This window comes from Amphibalanus amphitrite, unplaced genomic scaffold, assembly GCF_019059575.1.
Source record: "Amphibalanus amphitrite isolate SeventyFive unplaced genomic scaffold, NRLGWU_Aamphi_draft 001181F_arrow, whole genome shotgun sequence".
Lineage (NCBI taxonomy): Eukaryota > Metazoa > Arthropoda > Thecostraca > Balanomorpha > Balanidae > Amphibalanus > Amphibalanus amphitrite.
Window position 1 is genome coordinate 101,472 of NW_024882675.1, and position 10,725 is coordinate 112,196.

At 50.6% G+C, this 10,725-nt stretch overlaps 1 protein-coding gene across 1 annotated transcript in view; it reads right to left on the minus strand.

Moving 5' to 3' along the window:
* The window catches only part of LOC122370889, a 44,606-nt gene extending 34,281 nt beyond the window's left edge, over nucleotides 1-10,325 (minus strand). Inside the window, exons 1-3 of the mRNA XM_043346835.1 lie at nucleotides 9,101-10,325; nucleotides 8,170-8,920; nucleotides 7,347-7,836 (exon numbers count right to left, since the gene is read on the minus strand). Of these exons, the coding sequence (XP_043202770.1) occupies nucleotides 7,347-7,836; nucleotides 8,170-8,920; nucleotides 9,101-10,325 (2,466 nt within the window). The remainder of the gene's footprint in view (nucleotides 1-7,346; nucleotides 7,837-8,169; nucleotides 8,921-9,100) is intronic.
* Nucleotides 10,326-10,725: the final 400 nt, after the last annotated feature.

Here is a 10,725-nt window from a genome sequence, read left to right on the forward strand (position 1 = left end):
TTTTTTGTTGCAATAATTTCTTATGTTCTCGGACACGTTGGAAACATCCCATGGGATATATATTGGAATGGAAGTTGACGTTGGGATAGCATTGAAGTATCGCTGTATTTTCCGAAGTTAGTTATTTGATTTATAAATTCGGCTCCCGGTACTGGGGTGTATTAAGAGATATCATTGGTTGTGCGGTGAGGTCATCATGAATATTTTAATGTCGATTTTTTGTCAACTTTTTTACACCGTATTATTAGTTCTTCAGTGATGGGTTAATAAGTGTTGTGTTGAAGGATGCGTTGAACAGTCGCCGAACAGCTTCCAAAAATTTCTAAGTCTTGAGCAGGCAATGGACGGAAGTGCTCGGAAAACCTGCAGTGGCTTCCAACGGATTGTGACAGGGTATGCTCCTCTCATTTCGACCCTGCCGTGATAAGAACGTATGGTCCCAGCGTTCGATTATTGAAATGTGCAGTGCCAGGAAAAACGGCGTACTTCATTGACCATGCAAGGATGCAAGATGACCAAACATTCTTGGAAGATGACCACACTTATGCCCTACCAGACTATACAGTACTGAAAAGAAGAAATGACGTTTTAGTCGATGCATTTTTTTTAGTCGATTTTTAGTCGATTTTTTTAGTCGATGCGTTTTAGTCGACAATACAGAGCCAAATTTGCAGAGATGTTTGCCATTGTCGCTCTGTAGCTGAATGCATTGATTGTATCGAGACAAACATATGTTTTATTTTCTTCAAAACTCCGTCACAAAGATTGCTAATATTTTTACTTTATTGAAGCTGCACTTTCAAGACGGGAATCTGGCACATATTTGGTGTAGATTTGGCAAATTAGGTTCATTGTAGCCGTTTTCACGACGGAATAGCGGGTACCTAATAGACACCTGTTTGGTCCTTTGATACCTCAGGAACAGGAATTTTAGTAGTTCTTTATAGTAGGTTTTCCACCTTTCGAATGAGTGGCCCGATACTTTGCTGTTTTTCTACTAAATATTACAATAATTAATTTTATTTAAGGACTTACCACTCACGTACACCTATGAAGCGTAAGCGCGTTCATGAAATTCTCAAATCTATATAGTGCTAGTACAATGATTACCTACAGTGAGTCGCAGTGGTCGGCAGGTCCTCCGGGGTCGTGCCCCCTTTTCGGGCGCCAGGCAGGGCCATTACCCCCACCTACCAGACCGCATTGCATACACAACCAAGTTTACTGAAATGTCATACCTTTCCGTGACACTATAGTGGCAGCGGAACACCTTTAATGAAGGGAGGGTGCACTGCCGACTTTTGGTCGCATCTTTCCATGCAGCGCCAATAGGGAATTGCAAGTTGCAACGCCAATGTCAAATACCAAAATCAAAAGGGGCACGGTGCCCCGGTGCCCCTCCCCCCCGTTCCGCCACCTATGCGTGACACTTTGGGTATTTAGGGTATTATTATGTAAAAAGCGTCGGACCACGACAAAATTGTACCCTCGTGCCGATCATGTTTTTATCTGCCATAACACATTTCATATATTGCACACAATTAACCGTTGGCTTGTTAGTTGTTTCTTGAGATCGTGGTAGGTCATACAATCTCAATTCTAGAAACTACAGCGGGTCCCTATCTTCTCCACAACTGTCATTGACCTATTGAAAGTCTTAACACGCGCACCGACGGGCCCCCCCCCCTGAGGTTTTTCGCGGATAGCGGGAAAACCGCAGCGCTACGCGCCGCGAAATTTGGTACGACTATTCTCTCATCAATTTTACACATGGTGTGCAAGTTTGAACCTCCTAACTTTCAGGTCAGGTCACCAGGTCACTTTGAATGACCCAACATCAAGCCACTTTTTTGCAACTTTGTCACCGTGCCAGAGCTACAGTAGATGTCGGAGGCCTTTGAAAATCGCAAGATGTTATTAGGTCATTAGTAGCTACAATTTGCTTATCTCGGAATTTGGATATCGATGACCTAAGGTCAGGTCAATTTCTCGACCTCCCCATTATAAGTCAATGGGGGAAAAATCAACTCCCTGTTTTTACCACTAAAACGCGTCGGAATGGCCCCATATACCATACATGACTTCATATACGATCAACCTTCACTACCTTGAGGTCAGTTTTGCTGTTGGGCAGCTGTAAGGTCATGTGACGTCATCAAAGTTCACCAAAGTTTTTTTTGCCAATAACTCCGTACAGGAACAAGATACAGCCGCGCGGATGGTCTCATTGTGTTCAGCTCGTCAAGACGCATCGAATGATATACATGATGACCTCGAGGTCACGTGACCTGAGGTCAACCTTTGACCTTGACCTTTCGAGGTCAAGGTCAAGGTCTGTGTGTAGGTCAAGGTCTGTGCAAGGTTTCGAGGTCAAGGTCTGTGTGTAGGTATACTGATGTGTGCACCGAGTGTTTATGTGTCCATATGACATGAAATCATGATTTGAGAAGCTGTTACCAAAAATGCAGTCAAAAAACTTCACGAAAAGTAAATTTAGCTTGCCTAAAACGCAATTATTTTAGATGACCTAGGTTGACCTTGACCCTGACCTTGACATCTGTACATCGTCGAACAACATGTTGCATGATAGATTGGAGGTAAGAATGGCAAAAAAGGCCGAAATCAAGGTGTGAAAAGCTCACAAGGCCCATAGCCAACGCAAGATGCTGAGAATTGGCCATTTGGGCCATGACATGACCTGAAAAACAAGGTCATATCTCCGAAACCAAAAACCACAGAAACTTGAAATTTTCAGTTGACATCAAGAAAGGATGGAGGAGCAGCTATACGAAAAATCAGCCTTCAAGCTCTAAAAATGTTGAGTGCAGAGCAGAAAAACTACTTGGGGGGGGGGGTTGGCAACCACCCCCCCCCCATGTGCGGGCGAGGGTTAACCCTCGCCCGTATTGGTGTTTTTCCAGCCGCGAACGTATAAGGGGGGTCCGTTGGACCCCCCCCCCCTTGCCGTTTCGCCCCTGATCGAGCTAGAGCTTCGCGGAAAAAACGAGCGTGTTGCCCGTGACGAGAGGAAGCCGATGATACCTAATTTTAAGGTCCTAGGTCATTGGTTGACCTTGCAGGTCAGGTCAATCACGAAAACGGCTATTTACACCATATTACTTTTGAAAACATTTTCTTGCGACACTTCGGTCATCTATGCCTAGTGCCTTAATAACCAAGATGTCATCCGTAAGAGAGCAAATAGTAAATGAATATATTAAAAAAGACAATTATATAACAGCTGTCCGTTATTGTCTATAACGACTTCTTCAGCGGTTAAAAAACGCTGTAGATGTTTTTTAGACGAAACCGGTCCGGTTTTGTATATAATTGTCTCTTTTAATATATTCATTTACATACTATACTTGCTCTCTACTATAGGCAGTACAGGTACACTCGTCCAATATATCTGCATGATGTCATCAATCTATGTTTTTACTTTCTTCCCGAAGCAGTCTGTGTTTAAGAGCCTCACGAGCTACCTGCGCTCAAAAAAGTTACTTAAAAAACGCCCAAGAAACGACACGAAATTGAGTGTTTTAACATTGTATGGGCATCTCTATATTATAAGATCTCTATGCTATGAATAGCCCCCCCCCCCCCCAGTAGGGCGTGTTATACGCAGACCCCAGTGGGGCGCGGGTTAAAAACCCAGTAGCTGGGATGTTCTAGGCATTTCTAAATATGATCTTATGAAAGGTGGCTATATCATCATCAAAAGGAAAAAAAGTCATAATGCCTTGTTTCTTAATTACAACGGTAAGGGAAGTGTCCGGCTAATTTCGTATTCTTCTACAGGCTATTTCACTGATAGAGCAGCCATAATAATTCTGTCACTTTTGACATACTGAGACTCTAAATGAATGCTTAGATAAAATGAATGATAAAATCGTGACCAGTGACTTCAAGCAAATGAGACTGATCATGTGTGAAAGTCAACCAAAGGCCATTCGAGGTCACATGACAACACAAAACTTGACCTTTTCAAACAATCTATATGTCATTCGACGCGTCTAGACATGTCTAATGCGTTGGTACACTGCTTTAGGTCAAGGACCTTTTTTGTTGAAGGAATCTGCAAAAATGAAAATAAAAATAAATCCGCAGCTCAGCTCGGGATCGCTGACCTGTTGCCGTTTTTGGCAAAGTTATTCACCAAAAACAGAACCGTACCTTGGAGCACCTGACATGACCTCAGAGGTGATCGGTTGAGCTAGGAACCTAAAAATGGGCATCAGCTTCGCTTCTCATAAAGGTGCACACGCTCGCTTTTTTCCGCGACGCGCTAGCTCCACCAGGGCCGAGACGGCGAGGGGTGGGCCGTACCCGCCCCCGCCCTCCCCCGCCCCTCGGCCAGCGCGTATTTTGAAAAAAAAATAGGTCCAGCGAGGGATATATTCCAGTATGCACGTGGAGAACTTCGTACACACTCGCCACGCTCAAGCGCTCTCGCTTGACTGTGCTCTGTCCCAACCATATCCTTCCCCCGCCTCCCCCTTCCTTGGCGTCGGTTCGTCAAAACAACACCTGCACGACTCTGTCTTTTTCTCCCTCTCTCTCGCTCACTCTCTCTCTCTTTCTCTCTCTCTCCCTCTCTCTCTCTCTCTCTCTCTCTCTCTCTCTCTCTCTCTCTCTCTCTCTCTCTCTCTCTCTCTCTACCTACCTACTCCCTTCTCTCTCTCCCTTTCATCTCAAGCCGCCACGTGTTCGCCGCGCGCCGCGTCGCCTACTAGCTGATAAGATGTCTTATCAGTATCCCTTCCCCTTTTATCTCTAACGCCTGTCCCGAGCCGCCGCGCTAGCTCGGGGCGTCTGCATCGTTCCCTTACCGCTGACAAGACACCTTATCAATGAGTAGGACATAAGTATTACGCCATCAATACCTATAAAAAACAATATTTTGGTGGGTTTCAGCTTAGCAAGGAAGACTATAAGATATTGCATATCTAGTAGGTAAGCGAGGTTTGAACTAGCATGCACCACCTGAACGACGAGGTCTCACTGCGGGAGCTGGCCCGTGCCTGTACGGGCACTGGGGAAGGCCGGCATTGGTCAGAGACACGTCACACCGTTATACAAGTAATTCACCGTTTTTTTTTTTTTTTAATAGGCCCGTAACAATATTAGCTGTTTTCACGAGGGCCATCTGGTACACGTTTGGTGCATATTTGGTGCAGATTAGGTGCAGATTTGGTCAAATTAGGTTCCGTGTGTCTCTTAGTAGCTATTTGCTAGGGCTGCACTAATTGCTTATGCCCCTGCTTTGTCATATTATCAGAGAGTATCGTCGATTAAAGCGCTGAATTAAATTCATAAAATAAAGATATTTGCTGTAAAAGAGATTAGGTGCAGATTTGGTCACATTAGGTGCACTCGCCGGATAGCCCGTCGTGAAAACGGCTAACGTCACACAAATGCGGCACGAGTGCCAATACGGATACGGTCGATTACACGCCTTTACACGCTTTACACGTCAATTACACGCTTTTCGTTCTTAAAATAAAAAGTCGCAGTGCATGCATCCAGCATTCAAGGGTAAAATATTTTTACCCCGACCGCCTCAGGCGCTTACGTGCTGTCACCCACCTGGCCGCAGCTGCCTCTCCGTTCTTAAATGTGTCTTGCGGTGCAGTATCACCCCTGGTACGGACGGGTAGTGTCATCTGGGGAGCGAGGTTAGTACTAGCATTCGCCACCTCAGCGACGAGGTGTCACTGCGGGCGGTGGCTCGTGCCTATACGGGCGCTGGGAAAGGCTGGCATGGGGCACGGACACGTCCTAACGTAACATAAGTAAGTCACTGTCGCCGACAAACTGTCGCTCGGAGTTCTTTTCTGGTTGAATGTGGACTGTATTTTATTCGGTGAGTTTGTGCGACATTCGTAGCCCGCCCGCCTGCTATGTGAGCTCCTGGGTTTTTGATATTCGGCGATTTACAGTTGTAGATAGACGTGAAGATTTCCCGTAGAGGATTTATTGAAGCATACGCGAAGCAAGAAGCGGAAGCAGTTGTGAAGAAAACCGGTAGATGAAACACGCAGACACGGAGCACCATTCACATTCACTGTACAAATCTGAAGCACTGACACTGCCCCGCCGGGCGCGGCTGCGCGCAGGAGAGTCGGTCTGCGCGCGTGCTTCTGTACTCTGTCCCCGCTCAGCCGGGCGAGGCGTCGAGCGGGGCGGATCAGTCCGTGCGCACAGCGCGACGGTCGAAGTGAGACTCTGCCGGGGTCGTACGTGACCCACATTTTATACGCAATGCTTAAGACGTGTGCAAAACGAGTGCAAACTTGCACTGCAGCGGGGAGGTGGCTGAAGGCGCCAGCTTGGCGGCCTACGTGCCTTAAAACGACGTGTCTTTAATTTATATCTCGGTCTCGGTGGCGGCCGCGGCGCTGCTGCGTCTCGGCAGCGTCGGCGGCACGCGTACCGACCGCCGGCCGCGTGTGCTCGCGGCCCCGCCCTGCACAATGCCTCACAACTCATCCTGAGTCTGGACGGGGTGACGGCGGTGCGGCGGCGGGACGGCTGCAGCGAGCGGCGGCGGCGCCGCGGTGTCACGGCGGCCGGCCGGCTATCACGGCGGCACAGCGGTAGCGCGGGTTGATCCGAACACTTTCGTCGGTGACATCACTCCACCCCCGTGTTTGACCACAGGGAGAACACAAAATGACACGATCACCGACAAAGACGTTCAAACAAGCACGATTTACACGCCTAAATCGAATAAACTACAAAGCACAAACGGCCACATGCGCGAGTTATGAAGTTCAGGTTCAGGCAATGCAAAATACAGATGAAGAGTGAGTGCGTCGTAGGCACGTACGCGCACAACAGTCTTTCTTACTTCAGCTCGTTCGGGGGCGTGGGCTCGACAGTCCACAGCCAGCCAGCATCATTTCTTGTTTGCGTTCGGTCGGCTAATGAGATGGCTGAGGAGGCGACGGGGCAAGTTCCAGAAGCGCCACCTTCGTGGCAGGCCGGGTATACGTACCACCTGCTGCCGTCTTGAGCTGAACGGCGCGGACTCGGCCGTCAGGCCCCGGGAACACTTGCAGCACGCGCGCCAGCGGCCAGTGACCTCGGGGCGTGTCAGATTCTGCTAGCAGCACCACGTCGCCGACTGCTAGGTTCCGTTGATCAGCTTGCCATTTTCTCCTGTGGATCAGGGTATGGAGGTACTCCCTTTTCCATCTTCGCCAGAGATGGTCCGTCAAAGCTTGAACGTACCTCCATCTTTTTTTGGAGTGCAGATCCTGGCTGCTGAAGACTCCAGGGGGAAGACAACGGCTTCCCCTCCCCAAGAGATAATGGTTCGGTGTGAGAGCTGTCAGGTCTCTCACATCGTCTGTGACGTGTGTCAGCGGTCTGCTGTTGATCATGCTCTCTATTTCGCAGAAGACAGTTGACAGCACCTCGTCTGTTGTCACCTCGCCGCCGAGCACGACCGATAGCGCTCTCTTGACTGCGCCGATCATTCTTTCCCATATGCCGCCCATGTGGCTCGCGGCTGGTGGGTTGAAACACCATTCGATCTGCTGCTGGCTCAGCTCGTCAGAGATCTTCTGCTGGTTCCACTGTGTCAGTGCCTCTCGGAGTTCACGTTCACCGCCTTTCAGGTTTGTTCCGTTGTCGGAGAAAACCTTCTTTGGACGACCTCGGCGTGTCACGAACCGTCGGAAGGCCATCAGGAAGCTGTCAGTATCCAGGCTGTTGGACACTTCCAGATGAATGGCTCGCGTGGCCAGACACGTCACCAGCAGGCCGTACCTTTTTTCCGTCTTGCGGAACCGCCTGACTGTGAGCGGCCCGAAATAGTCGATCCCCACGAAGCTGAACGGATGGGAGGTGTTAAACCGGTCAGCGGGAAGATCGGCCATTCTTGGAGGCTGAGGTCTCGCCCTTCTCTTGCGACAGATGGCGCAGTCGATAAGGACTCGTTTTACCTGCGAACGACCCCTCGGAATCCAGAATTTCTGGCGAACTTCGTTCAGGGTGTGTTCTGCGCCGGCGTGCATGAGCTGACGGTGCGTTTCGTAGATGACCATCCTCGCCACATCAGAACCTGCTGGGAGTAGAATTGGATGGCGAGCGTCTTCGTCCAGTGGGGCATTCTCTAGTCGCCCCCCGACTCGTAAGATGCCATCAGCGTCCAGGATTGGTGACAGGTCGGCGATGCCGCTCTTCTTGTTGAGCTGCTGACCCGCCTGTAACTGGTGCAGCTCGGTCCTGTAGGCCTCCGCCTGCACCATCTGGAGGATGGTCTTCTCCGCGTCATGGAGCTCTGACACGGTCAGTGGGCCTAGGTTTCGCTGTCGCTTCTGCTCGCCTTTCAGCTTCGAGTTGCGGAGGAAGCGCAGGATCCAGGCCACCGTGCGCTTGTATTTTGTCCAAGACGAGAATTTGCTCCGTGTCGGCAGTGCTGCCTTTGGATCCCTCACCGTGACTGTGGCGAAGGCTCCAACTTTCACTTCTACGTCTTCTTCAGCCAGCTTCTGAACGTGAAGCTGCTCTGGCCACCCTTCTTCGTCGCCTCGGAGGAAGTCTGGGCCGGATAGCCAGAGAGGGTTGTCGGCGAGCTCCTTCACTGTCTCACCCCTGGAGCACAGATCGGCTGGGTTGAGTCGTCCTGGGCAGTGACGCCACTGACCTTTGTCTGACAGGTCGTGGATTTCTGCCACTCTGTTTGAGACGAATGTATGGAATCGTCTGCTCTCGTTGCTGATGTACTGCAGGACGACCCGGCTGTCGCTCCAGTAGGTGACCTTCTTGACTTGATCTGGTATCTCCTTTTGGAGCGCGTCCACCAAGCGCACTGCGAGCACTGCTGCCTGCAGCTCCAGTCTGACGATCGACAGTCTCTTCAGCGGTGCAACTCGTGTCTTGCTCATGATGAACGAGCAGTGATGCGTGCTGTCTGGTGAGGTCGTACGGAGATAAGCGACTGCTCCGAACGCTCCCTCTGATGCGTCGCAGAAGACATGAAGCTCACGCGCTATTGTGTCACTTGATGTTGGACGGAGGCAGCGTGGGACACTGATGTTTCTCAGTGCTGGCAGTTCTTGGAGCCATTCTTCCCATTCTTTCTGCTCCTCACGATCCAGCTCGTCGTCCCAGTCCAGTTGCTTGGTCCAGAGCTGCTGCATGAACATTTTGGCTCTGATGACGAAGGGCGCGGCGATCCCCAGAGGATCGAAGATCGACGCAGTCCTTTGGAGGACTCCCCGCTTTGTCATCGGGACGCTTGAGTCTCGGAATCTGAAGCTCAGACTGTCCTTTTCAGCATCCCAGACCACTCCCAAGGCACCTTGTGTGGGCAGTTCCGCTTCTGTGAGGTCTAGTTCCGGCTGGGCGCGCTTCTCTCGGGGAATGCTCTCCAGGACGTGCCGCGAGTTGCTTACCCACTTGGATAGATGGAAGCCGCCTCGGGAGAGTGTCTCTGTCACCTGCTTCGTCGTCTTCAATGCATCATCTTCATGTTCTTCTGATCGTAAGAAGTCGTCCATGTAGAAGCTGTTCTTCACAGTTTCCACGGCCTTCTTTGGCAGCCCGCAGTCTTCTCCATGGTCCGCGACTGTTCTTTGGAGGACGTAGTTGGCAGACGCTGGAGACGATTTGGCGCCGAAGATGGTCACCTGCATCTCATAGATGTCTGGTTCTCTAGTTTGATCCAGGTCGCGCCACAGGAAGCTGAGCGCAGGTCGGTCCTTCTCGATGACACGGACCTGGTGGTACATTTCTTGGATGTCTGCCACCATGCCGACTTTTTCTTCTCGGAAACGGAGCAGGACGCCGGTGAGGTTCTTCAGCAGGTCTGGTCCGGTCAGGAGCTTGTCATTCAGCGATGTTCCGTATGATCTGGCTGCCGCATCGAAGACTATCCTGAAGCGGCCTGGCTTATTGGGATTAGTCACGGCATGGTGTGGTAGGAACCAGCGTCTGGGTAGCCGGAGCTGTGCCTCCTCCCTGGACAGCTTTCTGGCGTGGCCCTTTTTTACATATGCATCGATCGTGGCCTGGTAAGCTGCTGCTTTCTCTTGATCGTTTACCAGACGCCTCTCGGTGCCGTGTAGTCTCTTTGTAGCCATCACCTTGCTGTCTGGAAACGGCGCGTCGTCGTCGGTCTTCCAGAGGAGGCCAGTCTCGTAGCGGTTGCCGGTTAACTTGGTGGTTGTTGACTCTAGAAGCTCTTGCGCTCGACGGTCTTCTTTCGACTGTGACACTGACCTTTCATACTTGGCTCCGAAGGATTCAGTTGTCCACCAGTCCTTCAGCATGTTGTCCAGTTCCTCGTCAGCAGCGGAGCCTTTCTGGATGAACATCGCTCTTCTAGTTCGTCCAGGTTTTCCAGGGTGCAGGTCGGACACAGCGCCAGTCAGGGTCCAACCAAAAGCAGTACGTACAGCTATCGGTTGGCCTGGTTGACCCACCCGGACCTCTTGCTGGATGACTGCTTCGCTGACGTTAGCTCCGAGCAACAGTTCCACCTGTCCATGGGAGCACTGAGGAATGTCTAAGTCCTTGATGTGACGCCACTTCTCCCGCTGCTTCTTGCAGACGTTCGGCATGGAGATGTCGAGAGATGGAACAGACCACGCCTCAGGCACGATGATTCTTCGAGTTTCCCCAGGGGCCACAGAGCTCAGCTCTAGCTTCACTCTAGTTGATGCTTGAGGTTTTCCAGTTCCTTCCACTGTCTGAAGACACAGCTGTTCGTCTTGT